General features: G+C 47.5%; 1 protein-coding gene across 1 annotated transcript; it reads left to right on the top strand.

Moving 5' to 3' along the window:
* The first annotated feature begins 4,805 nt into the window (after positions 1 to 4,805).
* Positions 4,806 to 11,828, top strand: LOC128804499 (uncharacterized). Its single transcript, XM_053972271.1, has 5 exons — positions 4,806 to 4,848; positions 7,559 to 7,773; positions 8,030 to 8,189; positions 10,421 to 10,502; positions 10,846 to 11,828. The coding sequence occupies exons 1-5, from the start codon at positions 4,806 to 4,808 to the stop codon at positions 11,045 to 11,047; spliced, it is 702 nt and encodes a 233-aa protein (XP_053828246.1). The 3' UTR covers positions 11,048 to 11,828.
* Positions 11,829 to 23,248: the final 11,420 nt, after the last annotated feature.

Raw genomic sequence — 23,248 nt, 5'->3', positions numbered from 1 at the left:
ATGATAAGGAATACGGTCTACTTCTTGAATGTTATGGTTCTTGGTTCATGTGTTGATGATAAGGGTTTTCTTTGAATTGAGTTTTGCTGTTGGATTTTTTTTTTTTTTTTTTTTGATGGTGTATTATGTTTTTAAAGGACGTGTTTTTTAAGGTTCACAATGTTTTTTATAGGTCGTTGCATGAAGTAGAGGGTAAGTTTTTAATTCTCTTGTAATGGCTCTTATTAGCGTATGTAGTGTTTGTTTTGGTGGGTTTGAGGTAGTGTCCTATAGTTAATTGGTGAGGTTTTTAAAATATTGTTAACTACATTACCGTTTATTATAGGGATTTTATTTCTTTGGTTTGTTTGATTGTACTGTATGTTTTATGGTTATGGATCCTTTGGGAGATATTGTTTATGGCTACATTTATCTTTTGGCATCGTGTTTATTTCTAGGTGGTATTTTTGTTTTGATGGTTTGAGACATTATGGGTTCATTGAGTTAGGAATAATTTTTGTGTTGTTGTTAATGTAAGGGTTTTTTTTTGTAATTTGATGTATTTGGTGGTTGTTTTTTATTAGTTTTATTTTGGGAACATGGGTATTTTTATGGTGGATTTTTTAAGGTAGTTTTATTTTGGTAGTGATTTTTTATTTCTTGGTGGTTTAGATTTTTTTATATCGTTAATTAGGTTGGTGGGTTTTTTTTGTAAGTTTTATAGAGTATTGGTTGCTCTTTATGAGTTAGTGTAGAGACAGAGTTTTAGTAAGTTGGTTGGATTTATTTTTTTAGTGTTTGTTGTGATTTGCTCTGTGGGTTTCTATATGGTTGTTTTTTATTTCTGTTTCATTTTTGTGATGTGATAAGAATTGTTAGTGAAAAGAGCGTAGTGTGTTTTTTTGCTGGTAGTTGGTTCTATGGTGGAGTTTTTTAAATTAGCGTTATTTGGTTTTGGGGTTTTTTGTTTGTTAGAGATTAGGTTTTTTTGTTAGAGATTAAAGTTTTTATTTTGGGGTTAATTTGTAATGATTTTTAAGGTTTTAGGGCAATTAGAGTTTTGACAGGGGTGTACTGTATGATGAGAGTAATTTCTTTGTTTTATGTGGAGTTGATGGCAGGGTAGAGAACATTTTTGCATAGAATATGTGTTCTAATCACGGTAGTTGGGATGGTATGAGTTGTTGTTTTTTAATTGGATGAACCAAGGTATTGAGCAAGCTGGTTGCTGTTGGAGACCACCCAAAAAGCACATTCCACCAATGATGGAATTGGCCTTTTTCCAATAATTTAAATACCTTCCGTATAGTCTCCATGTCATGGTATATTGTAATCAGAGTTCTCTTTCCTTCATCTTGAATTTCTTTAAGAATTTCCTTTAACTCATGATGTTTCAAACATTGGGTAACCAAAGTTGTTCATCCCTATAGGCACAGGCAATATTTCTTTGACAGTAATTAAGTTTGCCTTTATATGTTGGTATGATACCCCAGGTACCTGACAGGAATAATCAATTTTGACAAAGTTCTAAATGCACAAGTTAAATTGAGTTTTTTTCACAGTGATCTCATCCACTATTATAGCGGGGCGTGCTATTCGAGGCAGACACAGCCTTGTCCTGTATACATGAGCAAGGTTGTCTGGTTAATGGGATGCATTTCAAAGTGATAAATACTTTGCTCTGTATCCAGAGCCTAAATTCAGAGCAGTTTGTTAAGCATTTGTATCAGTATTTGGGATTCTTGATGAGATTCATGAAATCCATCCTGGATGTACACACATTTATATCTTTACACATTTTTTCCTCCTTATACAGTTGCATTTGTAATTTGTAGCGTTTGATCCAGAGACTTACAGGAGTCAAAATCATAGGCTTTCCCTTGGCACTTATATACCAGTCACATTATATATAAGCAGTACCGTATTAGCTGCGGTTATAGCAATAAGTATAAATGCCACAACTCTCTAAGCTACACCTACCTGATTATCTATTACAACTACAAGCTTTTCTATTCTTTGGGAGGATTATATCACTATGCTTATCATTTTACTCACACTCTAGTTATTTCCTCTAGAAAGTTTTAATTTTAGTTTATAAAATAACTGGTATAACTTTCTCAAGTCCCTCAGGAGTTTCTTCACTTGGGAAATACGGATCCAGGCGTTTTGTTCCTTAATCTTGATTGCAGTAAAGGTGGTGAGGAGCATTTGGAATGGTCCCTCTCACTGCAGTTCCAGAGTCTTCTCTGCAACAGACTTAAGATATACATAATCCCCAGGCTGTACACTATGTACTGGTTCATAACAATTCTTTGGTCACCTCTTGTGCTTTGGTAGTTCTAGTAGGGAAAGCTTCTGGCCACCCTGAAAAGGTATCTGTTAACATCAATAGGTATCAATACCCCCCTCTCCTGGGTACTTCTGAAAAATTAGTTTGCCGTTGTTGTCCAGGTTCAAGTTTTGTTTTAGGAATATTTTTGGGAGTAGTTTGGAGGCAAAGGCTACATTGGCGAGTCACCCGAAACACTGTATTTTGCAAGTTACTGGCTAGGATTCTCTTTTTCAAGTAATTATACAAGGCATCTATTCCCTAATGTGTTCTCTCACGTTCATCTTTCACTTATGACTATAGCACGTAAGAGGAGATCACCAGCTTTCCTTTCTCCGCATCTGTAACAGCCTACCCCTCTCGATTATAACTTCTACTTTTTCAGCAAGCCTTTTTTCTTTTTTACCGTATCTTGGCTTACTTTCCATAGAAATTTGTCCATCTGGGATTAAGGCTGCCTCAACTGTCTCAACAATTACCTCACCTTTAACTGCTTCTTTTGTCTCTCTGTCTGCCAGCTCATTCCCTTCTTCTAATTCAGAGCTCACTTTTTTGTGTGCCTCGATGTGCGCGACAGCTGGACTGCCTCCAACGGCTTTATTATCTCTTGTGCACGTTTAATGCTTTTTCTTTGCGAGTTCAACAGTTCTCTTTCCTTCCAGATGGCTCCACGCACACGGACTACCCCAAACGTATACCTCGAGTCCATAAATATTGATTTTCTTTCCTTTTGCCAGCTCTAAAGCCCCGGTTAAGGCAATTATTTCAGCCTTCTGTGCCAAGGTGTCGGTCAGTAACGATCTAGACTCTATTACCTCTCGGCTCGTGCTAACCGCATACCCAGCATATCTTTTTCTGCTGATGACATAGCTACTTCCATCAGTAAACCAGGTCTCAGTGTCCTCGAGAGGGTTGTCCTTCAGATCCGGGCAACTGGAGTAGGTAGCTTTGATAGTCTCCAGGCCATCCTGGATCACCGGTTCTCCCATACTACCACTGAGGAAAGAAGCTGGGTTCACAATGTTAGTCACCACAATTTCTACATCATCTCGGTCCACCATTATGACTTGGTATTTCAAGAATTTCTGTGGAGAGAGCCAACGTCCCTTTTACTTCCAGCCTTTCCTTCCAACATTGCAGACATCGCGCGGGACACCAGCAGAGTCATCTTCTGGCCCGGGGCGAAGCCGCGTGCTTCTCGGACGTTCGCCCCCACCGCCGCAAAGCTCCAAGGCGTCCCGGCCATCCCTTAGCCGCCGCATCCAGCCGCTTAGAGAGGCAGGCGACCGCCCCGCGGCACGGGTCCAGATCTCGCGCTAACATTCCCAAAGCAATTCCCTGCTTTTCACGAGAAAACAGGAACTGTTTACTCACATCTGGAAGTCTTAGTGCTCGAGGTGACACGAGGGCCTTCCTTAGCTGGCCAAAGGGTCGTACCGATTCTGTCGTCCATCGGAGATATCCGTTTCCTTCCCTGATCACAGCATACAGGGGTTTAATTAACAGTTTATAATTATACACTTGTTATAAATAGAGGCGAATAATTTGTTCAGCCTTTCAAGAGTCAATCAGAAATTTATTGATTACAGCGAGTGACGGCTAGCAAACGGCGCCGGGTGCAGCCGGGGAGTCCCCGCTCCGCCTACGGCTCACACACCGTTTTCCCCCTTCCCACAGTCTTTTTATACTTTTTTTTTTCCCGGGGCCGCGGTATCTCTGGGTGTACTCTGCGCTTGCACCTTCTGTTGCCAGGGGGTCGTCTTCTACTCTCCGGTGGTCGTTTGACGAAGGCTCTTCTCTTCTTCCTTGGTGGAAGTCCACGGCCCTGTAATGGTCTTTTCCATATAAGGTTATATGTTATATGCACCTAAGTTCTAATTACACAACTAGCTTAAGTAAGCAACATATTAGCTAGTTTCTGTCTGGCAGTTTTCTGTTATCTACACAAGGCTTCTCCTTTGGCTCTCTGTTATCTTACACAAGGCTTCTCCTTTGATTTTCTGTTATCTACACAAGGCTTCTCCTTTCTGTCTTGATGAACAAAGAGTCTTTTCTACCTTATTACAATCCCCCCTTTTCTTTTTCTTTCTTTTGTTCATCAAACTTTTTTAGTTATTTTAACAGTGTTATAAAATGGGGGTTTAACATCAAAACAAAGCTAACCACGTTTTGTAATCTGGGGGTTAGGCACGCTCTCTCTACTAGCTTCTAAAGGGTGTTAAATAGAGAATCTTTGCTAGTGGGTATTATTGTCTGGTTATCACTTGTTGAATTTTCTATTCCTGAGTTACTTTGATTACTGATTATTTCAACATAACCTGGCTCTCTATCTTTGGCTATTACCAGGTTAGGGCCTACTGGCCGGGTATCTGGTGGGATAGGCTCTTTCTTACTGGGTTCTATGTACTGAAAACCCCACGTTCGTCTTACTGTCTATCTCGGATCTGACAGTTTAGTTACATTCATATACACAAATTGACAATTCCCCGGATTGACCATGCCGCTCGACCAGTCCTTCTGCGGAGCTTTACAGCCATGGGGTCTTTAAGAAACAGTAAGCCATTGATCTCCTCCTACTGACCAATCCGATGCTATTGTTTCACAGCCCCAATACCCACAGAAGTATTCCCCGGGGTAATTGCAATATCCCTTTCCTGGATTTGATGCTGGACACATCGATGGGGGCCAATGTGCATAATGACGATGTAAAACTAGGAGATCTGGACAATAGCTGAGTTTGAATTTCCTTCCTATCTACTCGGGGTAATATCTATTTAAAGGGTCGATGTGAAAATTGAGAATATCTTCCTGGTAATAACATCATCAGAATTACAATAACGATAACTTGCCAAGGAGGACAGAGTCCAGGTTTTGTACTTAACTCATAATTTCCTACCATTTCCCTTTTAGCTTGTTGCCCTTTTTGTTTACCCAGGGTGGTTGAGTCAGTACCTTTTGGGGAGATTATCAATACCCAGTCGGTAATATTTGGAGTATCTCTGCATTATTCCACTTGGGATCGGGAAGAGCCTGGTTCTTGCCCCTCTGCCTCGCCCGCCGACTCTGGTGCTTCGAGCCGCGGGGATTACCATCTTCTCGGCAGCAGCGGTACTCTCCAGCGCATCCGTTACCTTTTCCCCTTCTAGCCGTATACCGCTCCCAGTTCTTATCCTTGACCGGGGATGAGTCACATGGGATTTCTTTCAGCTCTTTCCGACAACACCGGTTTACAATATGGGCAGCAAGGGGGGGGACAGGTTCATTCAGGTGGAAAAAAATTCTCAGGGTTAACCCCTTTTCTGTGAACCTCCCACCACTCTTCTGATTTGAACCTTACCCACTTATTCTCCAATTCCCCTAACTCTAATATGATTCTTGTTAATCCTTGCTCTAGCTTGTAGCAGCTGGAGCAAATCCCAGTAGGTGGCTTTCCTTTGCGGCAACGGACTCACCACCGTTCTTGGCAAGCTTTACAAACAAAGCACACAAAAGGATAACAATCACAACGTATTTCTTTACACACTACTCCATAATCATCAGCCAAGGGGTAAGTGTATCTTTTCCGTTCCCCTTCTTGGTCTATCTGGATTACCCAGACTGAGTCTGACAGTTTTTCTTCGAGGTGACCTTCAGGTTTCCGGGTCGGCTCGTTACTCTCCAACAGTCAGCTGTAGTCCTTTTGTCTATCGGATTGTAACCTGCGTCTGTGGGTCACACTAGGGGAGCACAGTGAGGCTTCCTAACAGGGCAGGATGCATACGTATACTTTTATTCGTCCACATTATCTTAACTTTATTTTTCACTTACTCTCACGCACAACAAAACAATCACAACAACAAGGTACCTTTTATTTTTCAACACACTTTTTACACTTTTAGGTTTCCCTGGCCAGTCTCAATGTTCTCGGATACCCCTCAATCCAGCTGTGTTGTTCCTAACTCCAGATCCTCTCCGATTTATCTTCAAACTGGCAAAATTTTTATTCAATTCTGGGTGCTCTCGAATATTAATATCTCAACCCAGCAAACTTAATTCTGGGTGCTCTCAGAATGTTAATCCCTCAACCCAGCAGGTTTGAATCAACCCTGGATGCTCTTGGAATATTAATCCCTCAACCCAGCAGGTTTGAAGCAACCCTGGATGCTCTTAGAATATTAATCCCTAAACCCAGCAGGTTTGAATCAACCCTGGATGCTCTTGGAATATTAATCCCTCAACCCAGCAGGTTTGAATCAACCCTGGATGCTCTTGGAACATTAGTCCCTCAATCCAGCAGGTTTAATCAAGCCTGAATGCTCTTGGAATATTAATCCGTCAATCCAGCAGGTTTAATCAACCGTGGATGTTCTTGGGCATTCTTATCCCTCAATCCAGCAGAATTTTTAGGGGCCCCTCCTACACATTTTACCTTTTATTTTTCCCCAATAGATTATGCCAAGAAAACCCTCTTTTTACCTTTTAATAATTTTTTTTTTCTAATTAATTACCTTTTATTCCCCCCCCACCAAGGGGTCCCCACTCTTTCTCTGAGACCCAGTCCCAGGGGGGGTTCTCTCACTCTTTTTATCACTCACTTCATCTCTTTACTGGCCGCTTTTCTCGCGAAAAAGACGGAAACGCAGCATGGGAGACTACCGCTCTCGCTTAGCAGGTCTGGGGTAACCAGCCCGCCTCTCATTCACACACATTCATCCCCCCTTTATTCGCCCTGTAATGCAAAGGATCTCCCAATGACAGCTTTTAACACTAAAGGGCAGTGCTATTGTATAACGAACACTTAACTCTTAGCCCAGCCGGGCTCGCTGGCTACTTTTGCAAGCTCTTTACCAACTAGCGATGCTTGTAAGCGGTGCTTGTAACTCCTAGCTTGTACCACGCTCCCACTAGCTGCGCTATCAGCTAGCGGCGTTCAAAGCAGCTCCTCAAACCGCGGCTTGTGCCCGCGCGCCCGCTGCGCTATCAGCTGGGCCGCGCCTAAAGCACCTTTGCAAGCCCCGACTTAAGCCCCGCGCCGCGCTCCGCCCGCTCACCAGAGACAGCCCGTGCCGCGCATGCGCACCACCCGCTCCATCAGGGAGTGCAGCTGAACTGCCCCGCGCATGCGCTCTTCGGCACCGCCGCGCCGCGTCTCTGTATCTTAGTAAAGCCGCACCGCGCTTCACACATACACACACACACACACACACACACACACACACACACACAAGCACGCACGTCCGGATGTAACAGACACACCACACCGAAACTGAGGCACACCACACTGCAATCGGGACACAACACACAACACACTGAAATCGAGATTTCTCCCTCCCCGAGCCGCGCTATCAGCTGGGGAGGTCCTCTTGCCTTTTCCTAGTCTGGATTCTAGTTACCCGCTGGTTATTGCCCTGGAGCTCAACATTCACCTCATTCTCACCTCATCCCCCTCCGAACCGGGGCAGAGGGACGTTGTGGTGAATGCGGAGGTAGGGGTGGAGGGGGAGGAGGTATGTAGGGTGGAGGGGTGGAGTCGGGTAGGTCTGTATCCTACCTCGTCCTTTCCTGGAGGGGAAGGCATCCTAATTTTTAATCATTAGTCCTTATGGACTATCTGGAGGAATTTGGGGAAGCTTTACAGGGTTTCCCCTACCCATGGGACCAGAGGGCTTGCTTTTCCTCTGTCCCATCTTCCAGAGCGCCTTCTCACACACACCTCTACGCTTCCCTCAATTCGTGGCCCAGCCCGTCGCCGGGTGTGGGAAACGCACTACTACGAGGTCCACACTCACGTCGTCTCACAGAGACGTCTCACTCATCACACTCCGGGATCCCAACCCCGACAGAGCGGGCCCCGCTGCCTCCGAACGGGGCAACCTCAGTAGCCCCGAAGGACCACTGAAAGGTACTTACACAGTCCTGTGTCTTCGCCCGGGACTTGGTGCACAAAGATTAAGGGGTTGCCGGCTATTCTTTGCTTGCCACCGAATTTGGGTTCGTCGGTAAGGGTCCCAGGAGGAGGTCTCCTGAACGGGGCTCGCTGCCAAGGCAGCGAGGGCACCTCCCCGTGAGGAGCTTCCAACGGATAGCCCTTATCTGAGTCATGGCACCAGATTGTTATAAATAGAGGCGAATAATTTGTTCAGCCTTTCAAGAGTCAATCAGAAATTTATTGATTACAGCGAGCGATGGCAAGCAAACGGCGCCGGGTGCAGCCGGGGAGTCCCCGCTCCGCCTACGGCTCACACACCGTTTTCCCCCTTCCCACAGTCTTTTTATACTTTTTTTTTTCCCGGGGCCGCGGTATCTCTGGGTGTACTCTGCGCTTGCACCTTCTGTTGCCAGGGGGTCGTCCTCTACTCTCTGATGGTCGTTTGACGAAGGCTCTTCTCTTCTTCCTTGGTGAAAGTCCACGGCCCTGTAATGGTCTTTTCCATATAAGGTTATATGTTATATGCACCTAAGTTCTAATTACACAACTAGCTTAAGTAAGCAACATATTAGCTAGTTTCTGTCTGGCAGTTTCCTGTTATCTACACAAGGCTTCTCCTTTGGCTCTCTGTTATCTTACACAAGGCTTCTCCTTTGATTTTCTGTTATCTACACAAGGCTTCTCCTTTCTGTCTTGATGAACAAAGAGTCTTCTCTAACTTATCACACACTTACAGTCCTTTATCGTCTGGGGTTTTGGGGTTTGGCATATCGCTTCCTTCTCATTTTGCATTAGAGTCTTTGTCCAGCACTGCCCTCATAACTCAAGGAGACGACTGTTTGTTTTACTACCTGAGCCTTTTTCTGAAGTACTCTATATTTTTGTAAACCCAGAAAGTTCAGGAGGCTTACCGTCCACTCCACGTACGCCTCTTGGGTTCCGGTAGTTATCCGGAGGCCGTCTACTCGCTGCAGCAGCTGTCCTTCCTCTGATGAAGCTGCCCAGGACTCTAGATCTCTTGTAGGTTGCTCTCCGAATATCCCGGGGCTGTTATTAATACCGTCCACGTGAGCCGAGTCTTACGCCCACTTTTGGGATTTTCCCATTCGAAGGCAAAAATTTTCTGGCTGGCTTCACGAGGAGGGAGGCAAAAGAAGGCACCCTTCCAATCAGAAATGGTAAATTAGGTTAATTCGGCTGTTAAACAGGCCAACAAAGCGCAGGGGTTGGCAACCACCGGGTATAAATCCTCGGTTATCTTATTAACAGCTCTTAAATCTTGTACTATTCAGTAAGATCCATCAGGCTTTTTAACATGTAAAATAGGAGTATTGCACTCAGACCGACACTCTTTTAATAGCCCTACATATAAAAAATTCTCAATTACGGACTAATCCCTTCTTTCTTTCTTCTTTAAGGGATATTGTTTAACTCTAACTGGTTGTTTCCTTTCTTTAAGATTAACTTGCACCGAGGGTGCATTCTTTGCTCTTCCTGGTATGTTAGAAGCCCACACCTCAGAAGATACCTGATCCATCATTTTCCTTTACCTCCAAAATAATCTCCCCATCTTTTGCTTTTAACTGCTACACAAACCTATAAATGCCCACTTGTTTTCCAAATTTACAAAAATACGCTTTTTCAGATTGGCCAGTTGCTCCCCTTCCCATAACATAATTATCTGTTATAGACATTAAGGCTTTACTTAATACCGAGTAGGTTTCCCCCACGTCTACTATAAATTCTATTTTCTTCATTGCCATTTTTCTCCAAGAACTTGCTGTTATTTCCTTGCTCCTCACGACCAGCGGCTACTAAAATCCTTATAGCTCTCCGAGTAGCCTTTGTTTCTTTAAGATGATAAAGCGCCAGTCTCGCCCTTCTCTACCGAAACGTCTGCGTATACCTCAACGTTTTACACCGAACACAGCAAAAACAAACCCAGGGTTCACAAGGGTAGCTTTTTCAATGAGCAACCTCTACCAAATTCTGTCTCTTCTGATTTCTGATTTTATTTATAGGACACCCGAGCTACTTATTGTTATGCACTGTACCTAAATGTTATTTCACAAAATTTTACAGTCCTTTCCTAGTTTTTCCTGCATAATCCAATCTTCATGTACTAAGTATGACTTTGAACACAGTAACTTTAAAATCTCTGGTTCAAAATCTGCTCAACTAAAGTTTTGTTTCTATTGATACAGGGCACACTCAATTTGCTGCCTCGTGGAATAACAATAATATTGTTTTGCACACATTCCCCAAGATCAAGTCCAAAGCAGTGAGGTAAAGGGACTCCTTTGATCCGTTTCACCACGATTAAAACAAACGAAAAGGCCGTGCCTGTTACAGCAAAAGCTCTGATACGCCTACAAACACAAATGGGGGGGGGGGGGGGGGGGGGGCAATTCCTGCAATTCTTTTAATTTGTTTTAAACGTATATAAATTCCCACACTAGTTTTTCCACATAAAATGCTGCACTTGTTGCAAACAAAATCTTAAAATCTCTACAGACACAACTATACAGTCTCAAGAATCAAATTACCACAATGCGGGGGAAAAAGCCACACAACTCCCCTGTACCTGAAATCTAGGGAATCAGCTTAGAATATGCTCTCTCTATTACAGCTCTGCTAGCCCACAAACACCGGCTCAAGTTAAAACTTTTCGAAAAGGGTTGCTTAACCCCTTCAACTCAGGCTCAACCTTAATGTACAGCTTAACAACACAGTTCACACGAAGTATTTCAGAACCATTTCTGCCCAGTTTCAAACTGAAACCGACAAAATTCCTTGCCGTTCAGAATTTCAGGAGGTACCGGCCCACTTAGGGCCACGGGCCCCTGGACACGAATGCCGGCCCTTTTCCCTGTGACACAAAAGTCATCACCCTGGGTTCCTGATGTCAGTTTGTAGGAGGCACTTTGAACTGCCAGAGCAGTTCAAATCGGAGGTGGCAGCAGGTTGGGTTCGGGAGACATCCCGCACCATTCGGAATTTCCACAGGCGTCCACCCACTCAAGGCCACGGGCCCCTAGTCACGAATGCCGGCCCTCTCCTCCGTGCAACAAAACTCACCACCCCGCGTTCCTGGCGTCAGTTTGCAAGAGGCGCTCGGCACTGCCAGGGTAGCCCGAGTAGCAGGTGGAGGCCGGTTGCCTTTTGGAGACATCCTGTGCCGTTTAGAGCTTTAGGAGGCAGCAGCCCGCTCAGGGCCGCAGGGCCCCGGACCCGAACGCCGTCCATTTTCCGTGGGAACGAAAACTCACCACCCCAGGTTCCTGACGCCAGTTTGCAGGAGGCGCTCGGCACTGCCAGGGCAGCCCGAGTCGGAGGCGGCGGCAGGTCGGGTACGGGAGACACCCCGCGCCGTTCGCAATTTCAGGAGGCGCCTGGCCACTCAGGGTCACTGGCCCCCGAACACGAACGCCAGCGCGTTTCCTTGTGAAACAAAACTCACCACCCTGGGTTCCTGAAGTCAATTTGTAGGAGGTACTTGGCACTGCCAGGGTAGCCTGAGCTGGAGGCAGTACCAAGTTGGGTCTGGGAGACATCCCGCGCCTTTTGGAATTTTAGGAGGCAGCAGCCCACTCGGGGCCACAGTGTGAATGCCCTGTGAAACAAAACTTGCCACTCCCATGTGTTGATATCAGTTTAGAGGAGGTATTTGAGACTTCAAGGGCTGCCCGAGTCCTTGGCGCAGGCAGCTTCGCTCCGGGAAAAATCCCGTCGTGTTCGGACTTGGAGGAGGCAGAAGGCCACTCGGGGCCACAGGCCCCCGGACACATCTTCTGCCCCTTTTCCCCGTGAAACCAAACTCACCCTCCCTGCGCATCGTCCGTTCGCAGGAGGCGTGCGGCACTCCGAGGGCATCGAGAGTTCTCAGCGTCGGCAGCTGCGGTCTCTCAGGAATCGTTCACTGTCTGCAGTTTTGGAGGTCGAATCCCAGTTTTGGCCACGGGCACGGAGAGAGGATATACGCTTAATTTCCTCGGAAAGTAAAGTTCATCGTTCACGGGGTAGACGAAGGGTTTTGTAGGGGAGGGAACTGCCCACGGGACCTTTCTTCACGTCATCCCCCACTCCACGGCGTAGCAGTTCCCCGTGTGACCGGCTGCTTTTAGAGGGTTACCCGGCGTCACGGTTTCGAACGGGAGGAAATTCAGGGAAGCGATACAAAGCTTTGTGCGTAACTGACAGCTCGTAAAGGTGCCGGTGTCGGAGTAGCGGTCGCCGCTGCCTAAAATCCGTCCCCCACGAGCCTCTCCCGTGGAAAAGCAAATTGAGATAACCTTCAGGCGACGCGGTCAGACCCTCAGCCAACACTCACTGCAGGTGGCTCAGCGATAAAGGCAAGAAAGGCTCTTTTTACATGGTTTTATTCTGGCGGAGGATATCACACGCGGCTGAAGGGAACCCAGCGAGGTAAAAAAAGAGACTGACCATGTGGAGAAGACAGCTTAAGGGGAAGGGGGCAGAGCTAAGGGCTGGGCAGAGGGGTTTGGTCTCCAGGGAAAGGGGGGTGGCCACCAGGGATACCAATCCAGCGAGAGGACAGGGAAAGGAGAAACCAGGGGAAGTTACACGCGGGAAGTTGCGGCCGAAGCCCAAAGGGCAGACTGTTTTTCTCCTCAGGAGGACTAACTCTACGGTGAGTAGTTACTGCCGTTGCCAGGGGTGAGGACTTGGGAATTGACTGAGGTGGGAGAGTTCATGGGATGCTATAAGCTTGTTGAACCACTGCGAAGCTGGACACGCCTCAGTGAAACAGACACGTTAAAGACGAAAAAACCCGGGAACTCTCTCTTTCCTTTCGGTCGGTGAGGAGGTGGCGGGCCCCGGCCCCCCATGTCAGCCAGGCCGGTCCAGGCGGTCCCGCTGCGGGCCGGGCCCCTTCTCCCCTCCCCGGGCCGTCCGCCGGCTCCCCCATCGGCTCCGGTCTGGCCGGGCCCCAGCAGCTGCCGGGCGGGAAGGCGGGGGAGGCTGCGGAGCCCTGGCCGGAGCGGCGCTGGCCGTGGCTGTGAAGCGCTTACCGTCAGGGCCCGTCCCCCTCAGCGTGGCTGACATCAGAGACCCCTGCGGCTCGCGCCCAAAACCAAAACCTGCCGCGAAGCCAGTCCCAACACAGCCCAGTCGCAGATCCTCGCCGCGAGTTACCGGCGGGTCAGGTGGGCCTCGGGCGTAATGGTAACCCTTTCAATACTTCAGTCGTCTCTCGAGTAAGAGAAAAAACCAAAATGCAAGCACGTAAAAGAACAACATAAAGGCATCGAAGTCAGTAAAGAAGAAGTTAAGTCCCGAATGGGAGGGAGGAGGAGATGCCTTGTTTTTAGAGCTAAAATCCTCTTACGAGTTATTAAAAGAAGGACTCTTTTTCCTTATAATGCATGAAACTATAAAGAGATGAAAGTGTTCAAATTGATATCAAGGAAAAGCCTCCGTGCTAAAAGAAACAAATGTTAAAATAACTGTAATCCCATAAGAAGTTTAAACAGAAAAAGAAAAAGATTTCTGTTATCAGAGATAAAAGTAATTTTAGAGATGAATAATAAAAACTTTTGCCTTTAAACAGCTCATCTTTAAAACAATCCCCCATAAGTCAACAAAGCCCATCAACAAGGTGTGGGAAGGCTCGTAAAAATGAAAAAAAATTCACAATAGCAGAATTCCCCAGACAACCGTTATTCATAACGGAATTAAGCACCACAAGAAAACGGTTTTTTCCCTCTTGTAAAGAAATCTCCATCACCCTAACAACACAGCTTTCTCTCGCTAAGTGGAAAAAAACTATTATAAAAGTAATAAACGGTCTGCAAATCTTACCTTTAGTTTCTTTATATTATCAGTGGGAAAGAAAAAGTTGTGGGGGAAGAGAAGTGTTCTAAAAGGTTTGTTTTAATTCTTACTATCTTTTTTTTATCTTCTAGTTACTTTTACTAAAATTTTTTTATACCCTTTTAAAGTTTTCAATCTACTTTACTTTTCTCCTATCTGCCAGCAAGAAGCAAGTGTTTTAGTAATTAACCAACACCAAACCCGCCACACCCGGGCACACCCGCACAGGGAGTTGTTACTCCAGAGGCGCTAACGAGGCTATCCCACTGTCCTTCTAGGAACCATCCTTGAGGGCCCGGGGGGCAGCCGGACGCGTCCGTTCACGGAACATCCATTCGAGAAAACGCCGAGGGAAAAGCCCTCTTACCGAGGGGCAGCACCTGAGCCAGCAGGGCAGCGTGCGGGGTTCCAGGGGAGAGCTTTCAACTGTCTGCTTTTATCGTGTCAATCCCTCCCTAGAGTCCTGTGTCCTTCTGCAGCACCTCCAGAAAACCGAGGGGTTATTCAGAGATAAGGGGTTTAAATTGATGGAAAAAGCTTCCTTTTCCATTATTTTTTGTGTTCACATTGTGAGGGAATCCCATTCTCTTGCAGTTTTAACGGTCTCAGCTGAAAGGATTCCTGCTTCTTTTATGCTGTTAGGGGTGTTAATTAACAGGCAATTCCCATTTTTCATTATTTTCCACTTTAAATAGAAGGGGAAAACCTTGGCAGAGCTTACTTGCGGGTTTGAATTAAGGGTCACTGCCCCTTTTTGTTGTCCTAAGGCTCAAATTGAGGGGGAAGCCAGCCGTACCTACTTTGTTTCATCGCCGGAGAGATTTAAAGCGAGGAACACCCCTCTTTTCCCAATATTTTATGGGACTAAATTAAAGGAGAGAAGCCATTTATTTGCCATTGTATCAGTTTCAGTAGACCGGTAACTAAAGACGTAACCGCCTAATTTCCTTGTTTTGAGGGGTTCACCTGATGGAAGCTCTGTCTTTTTCAGCAATTTAATGGTTTCAAACTACATTTCAGGGCACTTGTATCTGTGCCCTGGGACTGAATACCTCAGACAAGGGCAAGCCAGGCCTGTACTTAACCCTAATGCTGCCCAGGAGTCTATTATTTTTCTTATTTTTATATATAATATAGATAGCCCTAATTAGAGGTCCTAAGGAGACTTGGGCCATTTATATAATCAGTATTGTTCTCCACCCTACTTAGTCACATGTGGAATACTACTTAGCAGCTACTAAAGAATAATTATGTGAGCTAATAACAAGTTACCCAACTTACTTAACTGTGCTACCTAAACATAAAGTTTTATTTCTTACCGGTTTTCTGCCCTTTTGCTCAAAGCAGTTATAGAAGGGGAAAAAAAAAAAAAAAAAAAAAAAAAAAAAAAAAAAAGCAAAAGCATTGTCATTTCCCTGAGGATCAAGCCCTTTACTCACCTTGAATTCAAGTCAGAGGAGCCAAACAGCTGTAACTCCTGGGAGGGCTTTTATACCCGGTGGGATTTGCCCCCCCTCCCTTTTCCCGGGCATTGTGGGAACGAGAGGCGGGCCCAATCAGGGGTATATTAACCCCAGCCTTCGCTAAGGGGCTTCATTCCCTCTTTGGGATCCATTGAGGTAAGAGGTCTCCTCTCATTTCAGTGAAGAGGCTCTTTCAGCTTATCTCAGCTTGTTTTCAGCAGGTGCTTTTCAGCCTCTGAAGCAATAGGGGCTTTGAACATACTGCGAAGAATACAGAAATGAGCACAGGGAGTATTTAAATTCATGATTTCGGGTTGTGTGTTCAGGGGCGATTAGGTGCTTTTGTAGTTTCTGGGTTTGTTTTTTTTTTATTTTCTTTTTTACAAGGAGGCCAACTTCCTGAAATTCTGGGCTGTGTCAAGTGTGACACTTCAGATTTTTTTCAGCAAATTCATCATATCACAAGAGGGATCTGCTCCGTGTTGAAGATGATGTTTGAGATTGAGGCTTCGGATGAGTCAAGCTGAGGATTGTGACCAGGAGAGGGAGGGTGAGTAGATGTCTGGTTAGGAGTTACTGGGGGAGGGGGGCAGCAGGGTGAGAAATGGTGTCTATTTGAGGGCCCCCCCAAGGTTTTTAGCAAGCGTGGCAGAGGCATTCACGTGTCTTAGAGCACCCCAGCTCATCTACAGCACTCGCAGAAATACCATGTAACTTTGGATCTCTGTAACCCAGGTGCTAGTCATAACAGCTATGGCCTTGGACCCAGGGTGAAGCTGGAGCCTTGAGGACCTAGGCATACTTAGGAGAGGTCAAGGAGCTGACTCGCTGGGATTTGGCCCACATAGCGCTACATAGTCACGCATTGATTTTGGTGTTCTTTATTGTAGCTCACTAAGAGGATAACCGGCGATCACGGGGCCTTCCGAGGCCTGACTCATTTCAGGTCCAACGTGGATTCACATCGCCAGTCATCCGAAAGATAAGTCACGGGCCACGGCCTGGAGATGGCATGATCGTCGGGTAGTGGACTGGAAATTCCTGGGACAGATTTAAAAATTAGCAGAGGGTAAAGGGATGTCCTCTAAGGGGCTTTTAGGACAGCTCAAGGGAGAGGCCCTACTTTTGACTGCAGCTGTAGGGTGTGCAGTGCAGAACAGTTTCGGTCTGTGTCGTGTTGTGTCGTGTACCGTGTTTCGTAGCGTATCATTGGGGTGCCTCGGATCAGGTATCTGCCTTTTCCCCTCGAGGGCCTTACCGCAAGCATCGGCCACGATCTCTAGGTTCTCGAACGCTCGCGCTTCTCGGCACGACGCCGATACAGTTTGTTCTTTTCCCGGCGGCCTCGGCCACGTCTCCGAGTCCCAGTTCAGAAGCATCGAGTCAGATGACTTTTGAGGTCTTGCTCCCAGCAATATCACCGTCCATCCTTTCCAGCCATGAGTTGTAACGTCCTGGAGCTTATAAGATTGTAGGGATACAGAGAGCATTCTAAATGTAGCATTGTCTCATGGTCAACTCGATCATTGTGACCAACAGTTCTTCTAACAGGTCACTCTGTCAGTCTTTTCTTTTGCTCCCTAGAGCTTCCGCCATCCACCGTTGCCATAGCATCAGGCAACTCTTTCGGCATCCTCTCGGTCCTTGCCATTATTCTTCTTGCCAGGAAGATTTCTATCATCCTTCTGTCACAATCTTATTAACATAATGCGTTGTTTGTCTTTAGTGTCCCTTCGTTTGTCACGTCCTGTCCTGTGTCACGGGTGTAAGCACCTATTTGTCCCGAAGCTGTACTGCCCTGCTGCATTGCCTGGTGTAATAGGACAAGTCCCAGGGACTTGAAATTTGTAATGCAGGGTATAGTTGGACTCTAGATGGTATTCTTAGATTAACGTAAGGTGTCTGGAGCTGTTAAGTTATGCTGCAGCTATTTGACTTTTGTCCTTAACTTTCTTTCAGATGCGGGCGGATTAAATCCGTGGCAGAGCGCCCCATCCCTGGAGAGGTGGTTCCCTGGGTGGGTCAGTCACCATTTCTCTCTGCAGTGGAAGTGTAAATGGCGACTGTGTGTTAGAGCACTGTTTTCTGTCTTTATATTTAGGCATTAAATCCGGATGTCAGCGATCAAGGTGAGCAGGTTGCAGAAGCAGTTGTTCTCGCTCAGGTCTTAATTTCCGGTGCAACTCTAAGCCTCCGTTCTCATTTGTGCGTTTTAGGCGATCTACTCGGAGTATGCCAAACCCCCATCACCATCTGGCTGATGGACCAGGTTTCTTGTGCTTGTGAGCCGTCTGGAAATATTTCAGGACTCTGTGATGAAGCCTTGAAATCTTGTATTTCAAGGTGACATCCAGGTAGCCTTTGGCAATGGCTGAGGATTTGCGGTGAGTTAGGGAGATCGGGAGGAGGAGCCAGGGTCCACTTAGGTTTCAGCAATGGCACATCACTTTGTCTCTTCTTCACCTAGGCATACCCCGTGATGACTGCGTCAGCCTCCGAGCACGGCCGAAGCGTGCGGCCCGAGCACCCGGGTGTTCTTAGGAGAACGGTGAGTAGCGGAATTGGTGGGTTTTGTCTGTCGTGCAGCTAAGATCACGCAGCGCTGTTTGGTTTTCTCGATTGTAGCTGAGCAAGGGACCACAGCCCGGAGATTGCAGGAAATTCCCAGGAAGAGAGGCAGCCTTCCTTTGCACCCAATGTGGATTCTCATCCCCGGACATCCTAGAGATAAGTCAAGGGCTACAAACAATAGAGGGGATGAAAGCGAGGCGCTGGGAGGGCTTTTTGAGTCAGCTTTGGTGGCGGGGATGTCCAAGAAGCGTCCCCTTAGGCCACCTAAAGGGAAAGTGTTTCTTTTGATCGCAGTGCTGAGGTGCTCAGGGCAGAGCAATCCTGGTGTGTGTTGTGTCACGTGTCTCTTGTGCATTCTGTGTGTTTGGGTATATCATGTCATATGGCTTTTACCTTAGCCCTTGGAGGGGCCTATCAGAAACCTGGCCTCATGGCATCTGTGATCTCTGCGTTCCTTGGACAGGCACCAATGCAATAGGACTCTTGATTCTGTAGGTCAGACAGGCATCTGAATGGCATCTCTCAAATGTCTTTTAAAGTCTCGTTCTGAACGGTGTTGACAGCTGCGCACCGCAACGATCCATTAGAGCAGATTAGGACTTGTGAGAATGCAAAGCTAGCTAGAGCCTTCTTTACATAAGATCCTTGGGCATTCATCTTTGTGATTCTCTGAAGAAATCATTCCGTTAGAATCTTGTTCCTCCAGGGTTCTCTGACCCACGCCGGCTTGCCATCAATCTCACCTAGGTCATCTCGTTCTGCAATCTCTCGGTCCTCGCAGGCATTCTTCTCTCCGAGAGCTCTCTCTCCCTGTCGTGTCCCCTCATTTGTCACGTCTCGTCCTGTGTCACGGGTGTCTGCACGTCTTTGTTCCGGACCTGCTCTACCCTGCTGCATAGCCTGTAATAGGACAAGTTCGGGGGACTTGAAATTTGTAATGCAGGGTGTAGTTGGGCTCTAGATTGTATTTGTAGATTGACATCACACGATCGGTGCTGTAAAGTTATCCTGTAGCCCTATGACATTAGTTGTAACTGTCTTTCAGATGCAGATGGATTAAATCTGTGGCAGAGTCCCCCAATCCCAGGTCAAGGGGGTTCTCATGAGCAGGTGAGTCACTATTTGTGTTTGCAGGGGAAGCATAAATGGTGACTATGTGACAGCACTCTTCTTTGTCTTTAGTTTTAGGAAGTCAAGGCAGATAGCAGCAGACAAGGTCAAGCGTGCCAGGTGAGCAGCGGACAGAAGCAGTTGTTCTTGCTCGCGTCACAATTTTTGGTGCGACTCTAAGCATCCATTCTCATTTGTGTGCTTTAGGGAATCCACCCGGAGTATGCCAAGCGCCGTCACCAACTGGCCGATGGACCGGGTTTCCTGTGCTTTTGAGCCCTCTGGAAGTAGTACAGGACCCTGTGATGAAGCCTTCAAATTTTGTATTTCAAGGTCCCCTCTGGGTAGGCCGAGGGAATGGCCAAGGAGTTGCCGTGAGTCGGGGAGGTAGGGAGGAGGAACGAGGGTCCACTCAAGTTTCAGGAATGCCCAGTCACCTTGTCTCCACTTAACCTAGGCGTACCTTGCGACAATGGCGTCGGCCTCCGAGCGTGGCCGAAGAGCGCGGCCTGAGCACCGGCGCTTCTTAGGAGAAGGCGAGTAGCAGAATTGTCAGGTTTTGGCCAATGTGCTGTTAAGATTGTGCACTGATGTTTGGTTTTCTTTCTCTTGGCAGACTAAGAGCCAACAGCCTGGTGACAGCTGGAACTTCCCAGACAGGGAGGCGGCCTTCTTTTGCACCCGACAGGGATTTGCATCCCCAGATGCGTGCAAGATAAGTCGTGGGCTACAGGGGGGATGGAAGCGGGGTGCTGGGTTGGGACTCCCCGGGAGGGGTTTTTGTCTCCGTTTTAGCGATGGAGATGTCCAAGAAATGTTCCCTTAACCCACCTAAAGGGAAAGTGTCTCTTTTGATCGCAGTGCTGAGGTGCGCTGGGCAGAGCAGTTCCCGTGTGTGTCGTGTCACTTGTCTCTCGTGCATTCTGTGTTGTTTGGGTCCCTCATGTCCTATATCTTTTTTACCTTAGCCCTTTGAGGAGCATATGGGTCACCCTGGCCTCATTCTTGGCATCTGTGATCTTTGCATTCCTTGGCCTGGCACCAGCGCCTTAGGACTTTTGTCTCGGGAGCCCCTGACAGACATTGGAATCGCATCTCTCTTTAGAAGCATCCGGTCAGATGTCTTTTAAGGTCTTGCTCTGAGCTGTGTCGACAGCCACAAGCCGCAATGGTCCATTATAGCCGATTAGGACCGATAAGAACGCGAAGTTAGCTAGAGCCTTCGGACCGTAAGATTCTTGGACATTCATCTCTGCGGTTCTCTTAAGAAATCATTCCGTAGCATCTTGTTCCTGCAGGGTTCCCTGAGCCTCATCGGCTCCGAGCCGTCCGTCTCAGGTCTCTAGGTCATCTCGTTCCACATTCTCCCGGCGCTCGCCGGCATTCTTCTCGCCGAGATCTCTCTCTCCCTGTCGCGTCCCCTCGTTCGTCACGTTCCGTCTCGTGTCACGGGTGTCTGCACGTCTTTGTCCCGGACCTGCTCTGCCCTGCTGCATAGCCTGTAACAGGACAAGTCCCAGGAGTTGAAATTTCTGATGCAGGGTGTAGTTGGGCTCTAGATTGTATTTGTAGATTGACATGTTTGGTGCTGTTAAGTTATCCTGCAGCCATTTGACATTACTCCTACCTTTCTTTCAGATGCAGATGGATTAAATCTGTGGCAGAGCCCCCAATCCCAGGTCAAGGGGTTTTCCCTGAGAAGGTCAGTCACTGTTTGTGTTTGCAGGGGAAGCATAAATGGTAACTATGTGACAGCACTCGTCTTTGTCTTTATTTTTAGGAAGTCAAGGCAGATAGCAGCAGACAAGGTCAAGTGTGCAAGGTCAGTGAGCAGTGGACAGAAGCAGTTGTTCTCGCTCACGTCACAATTTTTGGTGCAACTCTAAGCATCCGTTCTCATTTGTGTGCTTTAGGGAATCCACCCGGAGTATGCCAAGCGCCGTCACCAACTGGCCGATGGACCGGGTTTCCTGCGCTTTTGAGCCCTCTGGAAGTAGGACAGGGCCCCGTGATGAAGCCTTCAAATTTTGTATTTCAAGGTCCCCTCTGGGTAGGGCGAGGGAATGGCCAAGGAGTCGCGGTGAGTCGGGGAGGTAGGGAGGAGGAACGAGGGTCCACTCAAGTTTCAGGAATGCCCAGTCACCTTGTCTCCACTTAACCTAGGCGTACCTTGCGACAATGGCGTCGGCCTCCGAGCGTGGCCGAAGAGCGCGGCCTGAGCACTGGTGCTTCTTAGGAGACGGTGAGTAGCAGAATTGTCAGGTTTTGGCCGATGTGCTGTTAAGATTGTGCACTGATGTTTGGTTTTCTTTCTCTTGGCAGACTAAGAGCCAACAGCCTGGTGGACAGCTGGAACTTCCCAGACAGGGAGGCGGCCTTCTTTTGCACCCGACAGGGATTTGCATCCCCAGATGCGTGCAAGATAAGTCGTGGGGCTACAGGGGGGATGGAAGTGGGGTGCTGCGTTGGGACTCCCCGGGAGGGGTTTTTGTCTCCGTTTTGGCGATGGGGATGTCCAAGAAGTGTTCCCTTAACCCACCTAAAGGGAAAGGGTCTCTTTTGATCGCAGTGCTGAGGTGCGCTGGGCAGAGCAGTTCCGGTGTGTGTCGTGTCACTTGTCTCTTGTGCATTCTGTGTTGTTTGGGTCTCTCATGTCCTATATCTTTTTCTACCTTAGCCCTTTGAGGAGCATATGGGTCACCCTGGCCTCATTCTTGGCATCTGTGATCTCTGCGTTCCTTGGCCTGGCACCAGTGCCTTAGGTCTCTTGACTTGGGAGCCCTGACATGTATTGGAATCACACCTCTCTATAGAAGCATCCAGTCAGATGTCTTTTAAGGTCTTGTTCTGAGCTGTACAGACAACAGTGCGCCGCAACGATCCATTATAGCAGATTAGGACTTGTGAGAATGCTAAGCTAGGTAGATCGTTCTTACCATGGGCTTCTTGAGCATCAGTTTGTGCAGTTCTTGGAAAACATCATTCTCTTAGCATCTTGTACCTGCAGAGTTCTCTGAGCCCCGTCGGCTCACCGTCAATCTCACCTAGGTCATCTCGTTGCGCAATCTCAGTCCTCGTGGGCATTCTTTTTGCCAAGAGATTTCTCTCCCTGTTGCGTCCCCTCGTTTGTCACGTCCTGTCCTGTGTCACGGGTGTCTGCACATATTTGTCCCGGAGGTGCTCTGCCCTGCTGCATGGCCTGTAACAGGACAAGTCCCATGAGTTGAAATTTCTGATGCAGGGTGTAGTTGGGCTCTAGATTGTATTTGTAGATTGACACGTTTGGTGCTGTTAAGTTATCCTGCAGCCATTTGACATTACTCCTACCTTTCTTTCAGATGCAGATGGATTAAATCTGTGGCAGAGCCCCCAATCCCAGGTCAAGGGGTTTTCCCTGAGAAGGTCAGTCACTGTTTGTGTTTGCAGGGGAAGCATAAATGGTAACTATGTGACAGCACTCGTCTTTGTCTTTATTTTTAGGAAGTCAAGGCAGATAGCAGCAGACAAGGTCAAGCGTGCAAGGTCAGTGAGCAGCGGACAGAAGCAGTTGTTCTCGCACAGGTCTCAATTTCTGGTGCACCTCTAACCATCCGTTCTCATTTGCGTGCTTTAGACCATCCACTCGGCGTACGCTGAGCCCCTGTCATCAGGCGGCGGACGGACCGGGTTTCCTGCACTCGTGAGCCCTCCGGAAGTATGAGGGGACCCCGTGATGAAGCCCACACATCTTGTATTTCAAGGTCCCGTCTGGGTAGCTCACGGGAACGGCCGAGGAGCTGCGGTGAGTCGGGGAGGTAGGGAGGAGGAGCGGGGGGTCCGCTCCAGTTTCAGCCGTGCCCAGTCACCTTGTCTCCATTTAACCTAGGCGTACCTCGTGGCGGCAGCGTCGGCCTCGGAGCACGGCCGAAGCGTGCGGCCCGAGCGCCAGGGCCCTCTTAGGAGAAGGTGAGTAGCAGAATTGTCAGGTTTTGGCCCATGTGCCGTTAAGATTGCGCACTGATGTTTCCTTTTCTTTGTCTTGGCAGACGACGAGATAAGAGCCTGGTGACAGCT

The sequence above is a fragment of the Vidua macroura genome, chromosome 3 (assembly GCF_024509145.1).
Source record: "Vidua macroura isolate BioBank_ID:100142 chromosome 3, ASM2450914v1, whole genome shotgun sequence".
In the NCBI taxonomy this organism is placed as follows: Eukaryota; Metazoa; Chordata; class Aves; order Passeriformes; family Viduidae; genus Vidua; species Vidua macroura.
The sequence above is the reverse complement of the archived record's forward strand: the minus strand, read 5'-3'. Positions and strand labels throughout refer to the sequence as shown.

Excerpts from the sequence above, each read along its gene's own strand:
- LOC128804499 (XM_053972271.1), top strand. The coding sequence starts at position 4,806 with ATGCCGCTCGACCAGTCCTTCTGCGGAGCTTTACAGCCATGGG. Across the intron at positions 4,849-7,558 it reads CGGAGCTTTACAGCCATGGG|GCACACCACACTGCAATCGG; the intron begins GTCTTTAAGAAA and ends ACCGAAACTGAG. Across the intron at positions 7,774-8,029 it reads ACGTTGTGGTGAATGCGGAG|CCCGTCGCCGGGTGTGGGAA; the intron begins GTAGGGGTGGAG and ends TTCGTGGCCCAG.